The 16,806-nt window shown below is 47.9% G+C and overlaps 3 protein-coding genes across 3 annotated transcripts; all 3 read left to right on the top strand.

Moving 5' to 3' along the window:
* Positions 1-11: 11 nt before the first annotated feature.
* On the top strand, positions 12-1,454 carry CBWD2 (COBW domain-containing protein; the record flags this gene model as incomplete). The annotated part of the gene is made up of 6 exons (XM_031146459.1): positions 12-120; positions 177-260; positions 320-331; positions 391-487; positions 540-1,050; positions 1,098-1,454. 6 exons carry the CDS (start codon positions 12-14, stop codon positions 1,452-1,454), a joined length of 1,170 nt encoding a protein of 389 aa, XP_031008306.1.
* A 2,899-nt stretch (positions 1,455-4,353) lies between these two features.
* On the top strand, positions 4,354-5,682 carry cdc73 (Cell division control protein; the record flags this gene model as incomplete). Its single annotated transcript, XM_031146458.1, has 2 exons — positions 4,354-4,968; positions 5,023-5,682. The coding sequence occupies 2 exons, from the start codon at positions 4,354-4,356 to the stop codon at positions 5,680-5,682; spliced, it is 1,275 nt and encodes a 424-aa protein (XP_031008305.1).
* A 7,955-nt stretch (positions 5,683-13,637) lies between these two features.
* On the top strand, positions 13,638-16,075 carry flbA (Developmental regulator; the record flags this gene model as incomplete). The annotated part of the gene is made up of 3 exons (XM_031146457.1): positions 13,638-14,453; positions 14,510-15,883; positions 15,935-16,075. Coding segments are annotated over 3 exons (2,331 nt in total), but the record flags the coding sequence as incomplete, so codon positions are not given.
* Between the last annotated feature and the right edge of the window lie 731 nt (positions 16,076-16,806).

Genomic DNA, 16,806 nt, shown 5'->3' with positions numbered 1-16,806 from the left:
AAGTCAATAGAATGGATTTTGATGACGATGAAGCTCCACCACTGCTGGTTGATGTAGAAGCCCAGGAGAATGCCGAGGGGGGAGCTGACCGCATTAGGGTCCCTATCACCATTGTCACAGGTTCATCACATCTATATTTCACTATAGATGCTATTGTATCTAACTCTGAGTCTCAGGATACCTTGGAGCAGGGAAGACAACGCTCTTGAACTACATTTTGAACGAACAACATGGGAAGAAGATCGCTGTTATTCTGAACGGTATGGACCTCGAAAGCAAACTCATCGCATAGGCTTTCACTGACGCTCGTCGTTGCTAGAATTTGGTGATTGTGAGTTGGTCTTCGGACCCCCGCCATACTGTAGTAGCATATTATACTAATTGTTTTAGCTGCCGACATTGAGAAGACTTTGACTGTCAACACAGGTGGTGAACAAGTACAAGAATGGCTTGAAGTTGGTAATGGCTGTATATGCTGCTCCGTGAAGTACTTAAGTCTTGTTGTCTTTTCTATCTACGTCGTCACTGACATTACCGAGGGATCAGGGTGTCAATGCAATCGAGTCTTTGATGGAGAAGAAAGGGGCTTTCGATTATATCCTTCTGGAGACCACTGGATTAGCAGATCCTGGGAACCTTGCACCACTGTTTTGGGTAGATGAAGGGCTTGGCAGTTCTATATATCTGGATGGCATCGTCACTCTTATCGATGCTAAGAATGTCCTCAAGAATCTTGATGAGCCAGCTCAAGAGACTATCCCGTCTGAGCACGAGCATGAGCATGACGGCCACACCGGGCCTTTGCTGACTACGGCACATCTACAAATATCTCACGCTGATGTTATCGTCATTAACAAATCGGACCTTGTCAGTGAAGAAGAGTTAGAAGCAGTACAAGCACGAGTCCAGGCAATCAATGGGCTGGCCAAACTCCACATAACTCAACATGGCCAGGTGCCCCAGCTGGAAGGATTTCTCCTGGATCTCCATGCATATGACAATGTAGGAACACTGGATGTCGGTTCAAAAGGGCACAGTCATTTGGATCCGGTATGTATGCTGAATCCTCTTTCTTACCTAATATTAACATATTTTAGTCAATATCAACAGTCACAATTTCGGTCCCTGTGTTGACACCCGAGCAATTGCCACATTTGGATGTCTGGCTTAGATCAATTCTTTGGGATTCGAAATTACCAGCTCCAAGCAATGGGGCCGAGGATGAGGACAGAGACAACTACAGCCTGGAGATTCATAGAGTGAAGGCAAAGCTGCCTCTCTCAACTGGAGATATCAAAATCGTCCAAGGCGTCCGAGATGTGTTTGAGATCTTAGATGCACCGCAAATTACTTCACCAGAGCCCGGCTTAAACGGGAAGATCGTTCTCATAGGTAGATTCCTCTTGAACAAGCCATTCAAAGAGAGCTTCATCAGCGCTATAGGACAAACATAAGGTCGAATTGCATGAATGGATCCATACACGTCACAAGATAGTGCTTGAAACAGAAATGGCCGTTTTTTTATGTCAGATCCTCCATTGTGATGTCTCATTTTTTTAGAGGAAATTTCATTTGACCTCTCTTCATCTAGTACGACTAGATTGAGGGTAAAGCCCGTCAGAGTGTCAACCTGTTTCACCGAGAAGCCTGTAGAGAAAGCTTGGCGTCGAGACAATGCATTAAGTGTTCACACGCCCGTGATGCGACTGTTTGTTTCTAACTCAAAAATATTTTGGCTTGAATGGGGATAGAGGCCAGGGAATGTTCTGATCGCGATTTGTGCAACGAGAATGCGTTGCCCTTGACCGCGACTCTGCCAACCAAGACAGTTATCTGGAACGTGGTGTCTTTCCTAGTGTAACTTATGTCCGGTCTGATGATTGAGAGAATAAGTGAGTAGAGCTTGTGTCGGCGTTTAAAGTCTTTTTCACTAAGTCACAAGTCCTCTCGGATGGCCGGTGTGGACCAAATCGCATTTTTCAAAGACAGCAGCATATCGACTTCGATGCCACTCAGCAACAGACGCAAAAGCATACGGCTGACATATCACGCAGTTTGTTTTGGGGGCATTTATTAATTTCCAGTTTATGGGACAGGTTAGGAAGGAAGCTTGTTGATACTCTAACAGATACGCTTCTCCAAACTCAAAAGTAAAGCGCCCTTTCCCTCATCACAGCGCGAATACTCGAACCTTTCAAACAAATCGCACCTATGACCTGCCTTAACACAAACATCCTTACATATCCATCCATGGGACAGTACTCCATACCCTAGAATTACAAACCCATCTCAAACGTCGCTCCAGTAGCTCACAGTGAAGTTGACGAGGTTCATGAAATTGCAAACATGGCAAAAAGCAGCTTTCCAACTCCGTTCGGGCAACAAGGAAATATGGGCCAGATTCGGCGCTCATCCACCTGTGAATCCGATATAACATCCTACTTTCACATCCGCCAGATGTCGCAGAAAGATACACATGACAGTGCATCTACAGCAGCCTCGCCACGATTCTGGGAGGGTGAAGTTGGACCTAGATCGCACACAGCATTCAATATGTCCCGCCAGTCAGGAGACTCTAACGGTAGCAATCACGACGCGGAGCCACACTCCGTGGAGTCATCAGTGTCAGCATCAAGCAAGCAATCCCATAACATAACGGATTGGAATGAAAAGAGGTCGCATGATCCGTTCACCGATCCCAGTAAGTCCTATAGAAACAATACTTTAGGTCCGCCCCGTCCTGCAAATATTGGCATGGAATGGGTTTGGTTCCCAGAAGGATATTGGGCAGAGCGAGAGATACTACCTGCAAAGAAAAGGCACCCGCGGATCAAGAGACTGCTCAACCGACCGTCGGACCAAAAAACGACATCCTCGCAGCCACTAAGTATTCCCACGACTCCGACCAAATCCATCATACCTAGAATCGAACTCGTCAGATTCAAATCAGACAAAAGTATACTTACAACGGAAACGAACAATCATTCCTCGGTTGAGGAAAAGCGAGATCATGATGGAACTACTATCTCAAGTGGTTCCTCTACGATGCCACGTCTTGGGTTGGCCTGTAGAATCAAGAAGAATATGGCTTCGCGATTCGCAAAACCAAAGAGAGTAAAACCCAAGACGCCCCGATGAGGTTTCCAAAGCTGACCTTCTTAGTCTGTTGATAATGCTCCCATAAGAGACACTAGGGGGTCACGTACGGCCTTGCTTCTTGAGGGTACGAGTTCTTGTTTGGAACGGCTTGAACACGAAGATCCCGGCACACAGAATGCAGCAGCTATATCACCGAGGCCTCGTCGAACCTTAGGACTTGCTCCATGGCACCGCAGAAACTCGCACGAGTCAATTTTGTCAATGTCAAGCTCCGTGCATAAAATATTGATTGGGAAAACCCCAGCAGCTACGCCACGGTCGCCAAAGATAAATGATGGCTATCAGAGAGGTAAGAAATCGAAAGGGGTAAATGTGATTGATAGATAGAGCCAAAGTTGGGATTTGAGAATACTTTCTGACTCTGTACGTAGTTGAAGCGGATCTATCAGACTTAAGTGTACCCGCTACGTTTCTAGCATCAGTAAGTATTGCCATAGAACTCACTAAGATCGACAGGCTAATGTGCGCAAAACTCAGGAAGCTAAGCGTATCAGTACTTCCCCCTCCAGGCGCACATCTCCTACCTACGAGTCTAGAGCCCAAATTCGCGGGTTCGACTTCAGCCCCCCCGCAGATGGGCCAAAGCGTTACGGAGAAAGGAGTGAAACAGCAAACGGGCCTGTAAGTCCACCATCAAGTATACTACAAAGCGAAACTAACCTTACACTCCGGCTAAGAATCGATCAAATAATCATACAGAGGTCCGTCAGGATTGGTTCGACGCCAATACCAAAGTTGCTGCTGCAATAGAAGAGCAGTTACGAAGAACACAAGGGTCTCAATCCGAGCTTGAGCTACCCGAGCATTTCCCAACCAGCCCATTGTGCCCAAAGAACCCCAAACACAAAAGCGGTGGAACTGGGATTTGTTCTTATCATGGAAGTAATACGAGCGAGGTTGGCGGAAGTGGGGACGAGGTGTAAGTAGTAGCTGCTTGTAAATGCTTGAGACCAAAATTGGAGTCGTGTAAATACAAAAGGAGCACACTATCTGATTGCTTTAGCCTCTCGGACGCTGAGGCTGGTATTTGTATAGAAGTAGGGCACGTGACCAGGCGAAGCTCGCTGCTTCTTTGGCTTGGAAAGGCCACCGTATTTTCACTACAATTACCTAGAACTCCTCACGAGGCTCCATCTCCTACCCTTCAGCCTGCCCTGCCCGCGCGTAGCTGCCCCCGACCCAGCGCCAGTCAAGATGGCTTCTTCGGAGACAATTCAGCAAGATCCCCTCTTGCTTCTGCGACAGGCGATAGCCTCGGACAGTCCTTGCATACCGACTACAACCGCAGATGCATCCTCAGCTTCATCAGTCGATTTGAGCTTGTCGACAGCAACCTACCTGCTCTTTTCCTCGCCCGTTCAAGTCTCGATACCCCTTGATACACCCACGCGTTTTATCTCATCTGACAAACCAGTCAATCTCCGCAGTATCTATCTCGCGTGGTTGAAGAGAGAGACAGCTATCCCCGACTACAATGCTGCAACGCGTGCCTTGAACGAGGAATTGGCTGCAGATGGAGGCGCAGGCGGAGAGGTCCAGAATCTCCCATTTGTGGAGAAATTAGATTTGCTTACCTGGCTTGAGAGTGCTTCCGAAGAGAGTGAATTCATCAAGCCACTGGCATCGGATACGTTGAGTGCTGCTGCTTCGGCGCAAGTTGCTTCTGGGAAAGTTGGGGGAATTGTGCCTGTCACTAGTGGTGCTGCTGGGAGACAGGGCAAGACTATTGATCCGCGCCTGGCAGAAATCTACAACGGAGAGAGGCGAATGGGTGACAGGAATAGTGTGTTGAGGGGAATTAAGCCGACAGTACGTCCAATTCAAGGACCATAACTGTATCATATTTGCTGACTTGGATTTCAGGATTTCTCTCATGTACGCAAATTAGCCGCGCCTTTCAATGCACGCAAGGCCGCTCAAGCAGCTGCGAATCTCGCAAACAACCCTACTCTACCCCACAACCCGAAAGCTCCAGCCCGCCGACCGGACCCCATAATACTACTCTCCCCTTCGGCATCCTCCCTTCTGCGTATGTCAAATATCAAATCCTTCCTCGAAGGCGGTAGTTATATACCCCCGGAGTCCTCGAGCTCAACATCAAGCTCTTCTGCCTCAATATTACACATTACGCGCACGTTACCTTTGATAGATCCTACCCGTGCTATGCGCTTCATCATTGTTGATACGCCCGAACAGTTCAAGCCAGAGTATTGGTCGAGAGTTGTGGCCGTCTTCACGACAGGGCAAGTATGGCAATTCAAGAGCTATAAATGGCAGCAAGCAACAGATTTATTCAGACATACGTTAGGTGTCTATGTAGGATGGAGAGGAGAGCAGATGCCCGACACGGTTAAGGGCTGGGGTCGAGGTGTACTGGGAACTCAGGTAGACAAGTGGAGTGCTGGAGCGTCTGCTGCGAGCAGATGGCGGGATCGGGAGGTTGTTGAAAGCATTTGGAAGGCCGTCGAGGAAAATATGCGGAACAAAGGCTGGAGGAGAGACTCGGGTCCAACGGTAATCTGAGGCTACATGTACTAAATGGCGTCTGGTGTTGTGGGATTGGGGGTTATTGAAAGCTGCGAAAAGTCTTTAGGATGATATCCATAACTTGAAAAGCGTCACTCAGAATGCCCTGACATGGTGTTTATAAGTCTGGCATAAATATGCTTCAACCTGTCTACCTCATTTCCAGCTGAAGTCTTAAGTGTTTCGTTGGTGAACGGTTAAAAGATCTAGAAAAGACTTAGTCGACGATGCGAAGGATTCCCGAAAGACCCAATTATCTCGCGGACAACCTTGGCCAAGGGCCAAGGGCCAAAAAGCGAATCTTACCATTTGAATTCTTATGTTCTCTTCCTTTGGTGCGTCGAAGACACTCAAGTATATTGGTCGTTGAAGAAAGCTAACTACCTAGGTACCTACCTATAGCCATTGCCCCCTGTGGATAGAATTCAATCACCAACCGCACTTTAAGCTGAGTCATCGCAATCACCTTGCTACGGTATGTATAGACATCTTACCTAGTAAATCAAACCCTCAAGTCATTGATTGCCCTGTCGTCGCCTTCAAGTTCTCCGTACCGTTCCTCCTGCCCAAACAAAAGGATAAATATTGTGGGCAACAGCAGCTGATATAGAGTATCTCGTCCAGTGCTCAGTTGTACTGGGTCAACGCTCCATTGCTGCCTGCGGACCTGCAATTCAACCAACCGGTTAAATGTGAATAGCGGTCTCCAGAGGCTCTGAAGCGAAATGTTCACTTTCCCTCCGCATCAACAGAACGACTGCTTCATGAACGAGCATTTATATTCTTCTGTTCCCGTATAATTCATACCTTATTATCGCGTAGCTCGGGAGGAATGATGTTGGCAATCCTTCTAATCCGCCTTCGCTTCTTGTGGCGACTGGGTGCGAAGTCAACGCCCACCCCCACTACCTTCAATTGCTATTCCAAATACTCAATTGACTGCCCGATCAATAAATATAGACTCTAGAGCCGTCCCTGCGAGTGCCTAAATGCAGCTTTGACGCGCTGCAGACACAATAATGCCAAGCTTGAGTTCAAGTTCAAGGCCAGATCAGGAAGGAGAGGCACGCTCTTCACATGCACATAGTAAGCATCTCTCCTCGAGCAAGCACTCAGCGAGCTGTACCTTCTAGGACTAGGCAGGTATGTTGCTGCTCGTGGCTGCAAAGTTGTATCCCTGACTTTCGGGACCACATTCCGGATGCACCTCCGTATCTTCAACGTCCATTTGCATTCACTTCGAAACACATACAGAACTCGACGACCAGACCATCCCAAATAAATTCATTGCAAGGCAGAATACTTTCTAGTGCTCCGGACTTTGCGAGGCAGGGTCTGACTTCACAAACCCTGTTGCAACCGCAAACCCATCTCTTGCTTCCTACCTCAGCTTGCCCTCATTACCCTTGTGCCCCCCAAAGAACTTCACCGTTGAATACAAGAATGTTCCTGCAGGTCCAAGATAGCTCTTGGATGGCATAGATAAGGCAATTGCTCTAAGTGTGTTGATATATGGTCCGAGTGGAGAGAGTCAAGTTCCACAATGGCCTGGACATTACGCCTCGACAGAAATGAACGCTGTGCACATGATGTTCTATCAAGTGAAGGTTGAAAGCTTTGCAGGAGAAGGATAGCCCAAGGAGCTGAAATGTCGAGTTGCTTGGAAGAGCCGCGTCAAAACTGCGCAAGTCTTAGGGAGGACAACGTCTGAAATGGAATGGACCTACTAAGCAGGCCTAATTTGAACAACTGGAAGCTTACAGCGCTTGCTGCTGCTATATCTCCTCAAGGCTGTTGTGCTTTCTGCTTAGAGCCCACAAGTGTGGCAAGTGCTTGTATTTATGAAGAACTGTATTTGGCATTTCAGATTGAGATATACATATTCAAAAGACGTCGAGTCTATCTAGCGCTCTTCATTTTCTGTCTCTAGGCGACAGGCGGCGTATTTGAGAATTCAAGAGCCGTTCTCTCGTTCATATCTACTATATCTGTGGAAGTATACAAAGAGCCCAAGACGCGTTAATCAGATTTTCAATTATGAGATTGTTCTACCAACACTGATTCATTCAAGCTAGCAGCGAGGTCAAAGTCTGCTACAGCACTTGCCGGGATCAGTCAAGCAGCGTAAAATGATGTCTCTCATTCTGCGGCGGAAGGGTTGAAGGAGATTGTAGATGTGAACTTCTCAACTTTTATTCTTGTCCGCTCGGATCCAAGAACCAACATTCCAGGACGCGGTTTTCAGACCCGTAAGAAATTGGAATGTTCGATTTGGCCAAGATATTCTCCAAGTGCCTCCCTGCTGATGGGTCTAAGTGGCTCGCATGCTTGCAACTTGTTGAAAATACAATATGCTGCAAGGAGCCGGTATTGTAAACTGTGCAGAATATCAATAGTCAACCCGCTTTCCGGACTACACATATGTGTAGTGAGACGGATGTATGAACCCTCAAACTCTTTCATTTGTCGGATCTTCAAACCTTTCACTTGACGTGGGAGATTCTAATTTCATATGAACTAAATGAATGCGTTGTGCCGGTTTTTGTGTCACGTAGAGAAGTGCGGATTGGACAAAGGCAGCACATTAAAAGCTCTTGCATGATCTGACACCTATTCATCACCAACATGCCACAAAGCGCATGTCCCACATTGTACAAACCATACCGCTATTTCCACCCACCGACCTCCCGGCTCTGGAAACAACACAGAGTTAGCAGCGGGAGGGTGGGTGCATATACGCTAAGGGGTCACAAAGTGACAAAGGAGCGTACGGAGGTAGCTGTGCATTGAGACACTTGCCTCGTGGCTATCGACGACACGGCGGTAGGCTGCAGACTTCGCGGCACCACGCACAACCGTTTGCCTCGTGGCTATTTCTCCTGTTATCCCACTAGCTCCAACGCCATGCAAGCCGCCGTGGAGAAACCAAACATTGGGAAAATTGGGCGTGGAGTGTGGCGCTGAGCTTGTATCCTATTCCGCATGCTGTACGGCACGGGATGCTGTACTAATACCTATTGGGAACTTCGTCCCCCTCGATTTGATCAACATGCTCACAATACTGGTATCACATTCCTGAAAATTCCAACATTACTCAAAGTCTTTAATGGATTTTGGATTTTGTCAGATAAGATCCTATCAACGAGGACATTCAAAGCTTTAGAAGGACACTCATGACTCATGAGACGATGCTGCATGAAGCCGCTGCATGTTACTTCGTATATTACTCACTCACAGTGAAAGAGCATATGTTTGATCTGCTCCAAGTGTAGTGGAGTGTCAAAGTGGACTTGAACCTGGCGTATTCTTCTCAAGCGCGGCGCAGCTGGCACTATAGGCAGGAATTGGACATGATTCGTATAGAATACTACTAAGTAGACCCTACCTAGTATAGTAGGGAGCCCTCTTTCCCAAAACCCCGGGACTGGATCAGCAGGATGTGGTTTCATTCAAGTTTATTGAAGCGGCAGGGTGTTCTAGAAGGAAGGCTAGAAGGAAATTATGATTCCAGAAAGGAAGTGACCCTAGACATTATTCAATATTATCTCAGACAGGGGGCTTGGTTTGGGCTACGTCTCAAGAGATCATAGGCTGGATAGGGTAAAGCGGAGCGTGTGAAGCACGTGGCGATCTACCTTAGCTTCCCGGAGATTATGGAAGATTGTTTACGATCCAAAGTGTCCGCTGGGGAGAATTCGGGACGGACCCCTGATCGGCGAGCTCCGTTTCGTAAGGATCCGAGAGAGAAACTCAGTCAAAGATGCGAGGAGAGGCTGCAAGGTTGTGTTTTAATTTCCTTTATGCGCTCGGCTCGGTTTCGTGGCGTCGAGCCGAGAATCATGGAGTGGGGATATAGACGCCGCACGCCTGGTGATGACTTTGAGGGTAAATTTGAATAGATTACCGTATCTATGCCTCCTTTTGTGCATACAGTAACTTGGTCGTGAATTAAGCTAGAGCAGGAGTGAGGTGGTAAGCGAGTGTTTCAATAGAATATCTCAATGTGGTGTGGTTCTAGTAATCAATGCAGAATCACTTCACTGTCACTTATCGGAGTGTGGGGACCTTTCTCCTACTGTACTGTACTGTAGTCCGGAATACGGACTAAGGTAATCATGAGTTGCACTCGTTTGCATTGCATGAAAGTAATTTGACTCTTGCCTCCTCTCCCATTCCCTTTCTCTCCCTTCCCTCCACTCCCTCCCCTCCCTCCGTCTTGCACATGCACAAGGCTGAAGCGAAGCCGAGAGCACCACGCCCACGGCTGAATAAGTAGATGCCACGTGGGAAGTGGTACTGCATCCCAGCCTCTTTTCCTGCCCAAATCTCCCGTCCCGCGCCCGTGCTCCGTGCCCTCGTATCTCCTACTTCGTACTCCCGTACTTTGACTTTAGCCCTGCCTTAAGAAAGCGTCTTATTATTTTTATTAACTCCGACTCGCCACTGGCGCTACTCTAGAAAAGGCACTAGGCGGGACGGAACTAGCCCGCTTCTCGATGCTAACCTTTTCCCGAATGGGCTGGGCTTACTCGTACAGGACTACCTTCGTACCCTTCGTACTGTACCGTACAGGGGTTTGCAAGAAAAACGTGGTTTGACGTGTGTGAACACGCCTGAAGAACGTGTGCGTCCGTGAAACAAACGTGCGAAGGACTGCTGCTTTTAACCTGTGCCGGAGAAAGTCAAGCCAGGCCAGGCCAATCCCAACACCCAACCCCTCACTTGCCTGACAGAAGAATCGGTGAGAGTTGCGCTAATTGCAGCGATCATTACCTTTGTGTTGAAATGCCGCACACGTGCCGTCGTGCGCTCGCCTATACAAACAGAGGCTTCTTAGTGATACCCACAAGTTGAGCAACCTCCTTCTCTATGAGAAATGGTCATGCCGGTAGATGGGGATGGCGCGAACCCGAGTTCATAATCAGCTCATTTTGACGACAATGTAAGGAAGTATCGGCCTTTTGAAAGTCTAAGCCAACTTAGCCAAGCAGTGCGGCTATTCAACTAGTAAAGTCACCTGGGCACTTATCATGGATATATATGCTTTAGTATAGTACCGCAAGTCTCGTCCAAACCGTCCGTACTCGGGTCAAAGCCGGCTCTTACGGGTAAAAGGTTGACCTTCTTTACGGAGGTACAATTATCCTTTTGATAAGGTACGGTGATAGTCTGCAGTTGCAAGGAAAGAACCGATCATCGCTGCGTTCCTACTGTATTGCGCGCGTTATTGATCTTCATTACCAAGATGGCTCGTTCACCTTGACATAATTCCAAATATTTAGTTGAAGATTCACGAATTCCCAAGGAACTCAAACTATTGCTTCTTATTTTATTTTACTTTTGTCGAGCAATACCTGATAGGTCGTTAGTACGTGGTGGCACGGTTTCTTGTCATACCCAAGCTCACAAGATGCCCCTCCCATTTCGGATGGCAAGTGTACTGGGTAAGAATTGTCCTATCATACAAGATATCGAGGCCCCAAGTCTACCTACCCATGCTGCCATGCTGCCGTGCCATAATGTGCCAGCTAAACCTTTTCAACACTAGCCTAGCCGACCCCAAAGTGATGCACGCTCATGCAGCATGCTCAAGCATCTCACCGCCGTACGGTTCTTACTGCATCCGGCAGTAATCGTTCGATAACCGACAGTCATGAGATTCGCCTGCTCTTGCAGAACAATCATCCATGATTCATCCCATCCTTTGTAATTATCTGCAGCGAATTCCTAAATTTTTAGATCCGTTGAGCGCCGCTCATTCTCAACGAGACGACTTTCCCGCCTGGATACCAATTGGACTGCAGATTGGTGGGGACAAAGAGATTAGTCACCAGACCAGGGCCATTCGAAACACCGGCTATCAAGGCATAACGGCTGATTTCCCCTCAACCTTTGTGGCAATTTGATTTGTTTGCGGCGTGGAACGGCAGCGGAAACAGACGACTTTGTTGACTAGGCAAGCTGTGAAACATTGTTCAAGGCCTATGACGATTTCAGAAGGAAATTTAGAAGGCGACGGATCGACAGTCTAGGGGAGGCCCTGAGCCTCACATCCCCTTTTTCTTCCACCGTTTACGGAGTATTACTGTCCTAGTCCTAGGATGAGTGTGGAGGAATTATAGGGCGGATAGCGGGTACTGACAGGTTATCGTACAGGCAAGTGAAACTTAATACGAATCCCTCACGATATTGTGGGAATCATTGTGCTGGAGTTTGATTTCGCCTTGTTACACAATACGAATAAGAGGCAAATTCTTTCAATATCAGACTACCTGAAGGACTTACTTACGAAGTAGATAGGATTCACAGTTGATTGTGAGAGATTTAGTAAAAGGAAGTAATGAGTGGAACCTCGTAAGATTCCTGTTGATTTATTATTATGATATATTTTTGTTTTCGTTTTTATATAGTCCAGGCCGAGGTCCAAGGCAATGACGGTGGTTGTACTACCTGTGGCGTTGGGCCTATGTCGTCTCGACTATCAACAATGTAATGTTCTGCAGGAAACCACTTGACGTTGTACACATCAGAATTTTCAGATGAGAAGCACATTGCATTGCATGGCATCATGACAGCGGGAAAATGATAAAGAGAAGGATTAGTGTCTTCTACGTATACTGACTGTTGTTTTATGGCTTGAAATAGACATCTAGACTTGCTACTCTGTTCTCCGCTTTCCAGCAGCCAGACAATCAGGAATTGAACCTAAGGGTTGAAACGCAGACAGGCTGGATGCATCTGGTACATTTAGGAGAGTGGGTAGTGTATATAGGTAGTACTGTACAAGCGGAAGCCCGTCCCATCCTATAGCTGTATAGCAAGCAAGAATTAATTAGTTTTGAGGTTATTCTGACGGGCTACTTGGTACCTCTCCACCATACATATTGACAACGTCGGGCTGGTCCTCGCATCGCATCGTATCATATCTATCCTATCGTATCTCAGTTTCAGAAGCATAGGGGTTGTGTCTCAGGTTCACCGGGTGTGCCTGGAGCCTGGAGTGGATAAAGTCGTGCCAAACGTGCTAAGCGGGCTAAGCGGGTGGATGGGTCAGCGCTACTCTGCATCTGGAAGCACACACTGCATGATGCATGCTTTTGGCTTCGGCTTTAGGCTCTCACCCCTGCACCAGTAGTCAGCGAAGGAAATGATAGAGAAAGGCTTACCTCCGTCAGAAGATCCGACGCTGATTGGCCTACAGCTCGTCCTTCTGAGCTGGCATTATCCCAGTGGACACCCCTGCCTCACCTGCCGTATCCCTGTCCCTTTCCATCCCTGTCGGCCACGAGAAGACCCACCCTCTGTTCTAAACCACGAGGGGCGGCAACTAGCACCTGCACCTGCGACCGGCGTATGAGAAAGCAGCCACCCAAGATCTAATTGTTTCGCTTCTTTCTCTCTACATCCCACACCACACCACACCACAGTGACCACACTACCACTCACGACCAGTCTCTCACTCCTTTCCTTACTACAGACCTAACAACGGCCTGCCCAACACTAGACCTACCTACTCATCACCACAGTACGTGTCTGTTGTTGAGTTGTGTAACTGAACTTCTGTCCTTGACTGACTCTTACAGCCTTGGCCCAACCGGGAAGGAAGCCAAAGGCAAGCAGGCAAGGGGGAGTGAGGCGGGACCGATTATTAATTATTGGCATCCTGAACTACTCACTCACTCACTCACTCGTACTCGCACCTTCACTCCCAATCCCCCTCACTCCCACGCCCGCTTCTTCACAAGCTCGCTAGGTGAGGCCGTTGTCAGTCATTTGCACTCGGCGGGACCTGCCTACCTTACCTTACCTACTCTTACGCCAGCTCCACTTTCTCGATTTGCCGGACCCTACCTTACCTTGCTACGTACTATTATACTTCTACTATACCCTATACCCTACACCCTACCCTATTGTACCGAAGTACGAGTGCCCTATTGTTCCTAGTCCCTAGATCTCATCTGGCGACAGAACTCGACTCGACAATAGCAGCACGCAGAGCAGGGCAGGGCTGGGATAGTAGTGTAAAACAACCGTCCCCCAGATCCATGGCTCTTTCCCAACCTGCCTCCATCTCCACATCTACATCTACGTCTACACCAGAATCTCCCTTCCAGAAATCCACCTCACCACCAACCACAGACGGCCTCTCAAACGCTACATCTACCCCTACACTACTTGCCGCCGCCCAGGAAGCTACGGTCCGCATAGTCCCTTCCACTGGGGCCGTTTCTACTTCTACTTTTAATTCACCGCCCTTGGACCCGTCAACTTCCCCCAACCCACCGGCGAATACTTTGAGGCACCACCGCCAGTCAACCCAGTCCACCAGTCTTTTGAAACCGAATCGAGCAGGCATACTCAACTTTGCGGCCTTGGCTAAGGAAAAGACCACGAGTGCAATCGCAAGCTTCTCTGAACCAACACCACGGAACCGACCTTCGTCCAATAGTCTATACCGCTCCGCGCAGAGCTCTCCAACCTCTCCGCCGCCCGACCTTGTCTCTCTTCCTCGATCAGGAGAAGTCAGCCCGCAAGAGACCCCCGAATCATTTAGTCTCAGCACCATACCAACAACCCCCCCTTTACAAACGAGAACAGATACATCCAGCGCGAGTTCCCGATTTCGCCAGTCTTTGCTTGAGACGAACCCACCCTCGCAGGCGTATTCCAATACTGCTACCAATACGCCTGCCCCCCATCTCAACAAGATGCATCAAACGTCTTCGCGCTTATTGCGCATGACCACGGATGAGAGACCATTCACACGGGTAAGTAGTTTTGAGCACACCCAATAGACCGGTTGGTCAAGCTGACATTTGAAAAGGACTTCAAAGACCTCTTTGCGACATTAGTCGTCAGCCTTCCACTTGCACCTCATCGCGTTCGGCTGACCAGAATTGAGCATTCCTTTATATCAGAAGAAGCTATCAACAATCTTGGATCGTTGAAGTTTTCTCAATCCAACCGAATGCCTGATCCAAAGGACCCTTCTAGGATTGTTACTACTACGACTACGACTACTTTTTCTATGGCACGCGAGATGGCTCGATCTGTGTGTCAGCGATTTCTTGACGCAAGATTTATCGAATCTGCTGATGGCAAGCAAGCGAAGGAGTTTACGATGAAGGGCTCTATTTGGCAACTAACACCAAAGGGGATCCACGTTTTGGAGAGATTCTGTGGAAAGAATGGAATTCAGCAAAAGCATGTTACAGAACTTGTAAACTCTCCCAGAAACACAATGCAGCTCGTCATTCTAGAGAGAGATTCAGCAACCGATAAACTTTCGTCTGATCGAAGTACCGTCGAGGTGATTTTCCGCCGCTTTGTCGGTCAGAATGGCCCAAACATTAAGGCCACCACCAGCTCTGCGGACTCGGATTCTCTGAGCGAATACAAAGATGGACTTGCAGGTGTAAGAATGGCCAGCGAGCGCAGAATTGGCACACCAGCAAAGATTGTTCTCCAGACATTTACGGGTAAGGCGGCCGTCGAATGGTTAATGGACTGCTGTACGACAGTGGATCGTAGAGAAACGGTAGAGATTGCAACGTTGTTTCTGGAGCAAGGCTTGATATGGTGTGTACAGTCGGATAGAGCGTACCTCACCCAGATAGGTGCCGAAAAGGAGAAAGACCCCAGATTTCAACCAACAAAATACGCCATTTATCAGTTGTCACAAAAGGGGAAGGATGTTGTCAACATGACTTCGAAGGAGCGAACATCGGAGAGTGAAAATTCGGGTAGTGTGGCTTCAAGAGCAGGCGTTTCCCGCGATTCAAATACTCAAAAGTTAGACAAGATCTTGAATGATGCAGCACTTCGATTGCTCTTCCGAGAAAACTTACGAGATACGCATTGCGAGGAGAATCTATCGTTCTACCTTGATGTGGACGAGTTTCTCAAGTCCTGCAAGGTCGCGATCAAGTCCAATTCTTCGTCATCGAGAAATGCAAAGAACTCTGGACCAAGTCTCGATGCTATTAAGGAGACTATGGCTTCCGCATATGGTATCTACAACGCTTTCCTGGCGCCTGGGTCACCATGCGAACTCAACATCGACCACTTGCTTCGAAATCAGCTTGCAACGCGAATGACGAAGGCGGTAGGACAAGACAGTGCAATGATAGACAGTTTAAGGGAGGTAACCAAGCTGTTTGAAGAAGCCCAATTATCGGTGTTCAAACTTATGGCTAGTGTAAGCTGCTAATTGTCCCGAGAGAAGTTCACATTGCTAATTTGCGGTCAGGATTCCGTTCCCAAGTTCATGAAGAGCTCCAAATACGAACAAACACTCAAGAACTACGATTTCGATGCTCTCCCACATAGATTCAAGGAACAGGGCAGTCCGCCTGAGCGTAGCATTAGCAGATCGAACCGAAAGTCATGAGAGAGGACTCTATGACCCAACCACCAAAAACTTTTATGCATCAAATGCTTGAAAATCCAAGTACAGAAAACGAAATGACATCCCGTATTGAAAGGCCAGTCACATACCGGTCTTTTCGATAGGTGGCCCTTTGTCTTTAGCAATTGCATAGATTACCCCAGCTCGAATGTTCAGGCCGACTTCTTTAATGCCATTCGCTATGGCCTGATCCATGCATACGTCGGTTTAACCTTTTCGGATACTGGACTGTTCTATACACTGCAATTCTGGAGTTCCGGTTCGTTGATATATGGCCTATAGAAAGACACACCGCTTCATATACATGATTGTTTTGGTCGGAGGAATTGCAGATGGCTCGATGATGAAAATGCCGAGGTGAGAAGTTGGTTTGCGAACTTTCTTCGACAAAATACTCTATTTTCGGTATCTTCGCCAGCCATGGAGGAAAGATGGTCTACTTAGCGCACTGGCGACTTCTCAGTGTATCTATACTTAGCTACAACAGAAAATGAAAAGAATGTGAACCCAGGCCTGTGCATTCAAGGCGGGCGCCGTGACTGTGTTCTATATACCATCTTCCCAAGTCATCAAAACAAACAAATGAGGCGCGTTGTAGTGTGACGCGCTCTAGAATGTGGTGGGCATTCCTTTAGATGGATTGCGCAATCTCCTTTTGTTTGCACCGCCCGGTTCTTCTTCATTTCATATCTGCATTCTTCGCGCTCCAAAAC

This window comes from Lachnellula hyalina, assembly GCF_007821495.1.
Source record: "Lachnellula hyalina strain CBS 185.66 chromosome Unknown contig00017, whole genome shotgun sequence".
NCBI lineage: Eukaryota > Fungi > Ascomycota > Leotiomycetes > Helotiales > Lachnaceae > Lachnellula > Lachnellula hyalina.
Note: the sequence above shows the minus strand (reverse complement) of the source record. Positions and strands in the feature narration are given on the sequence as shown.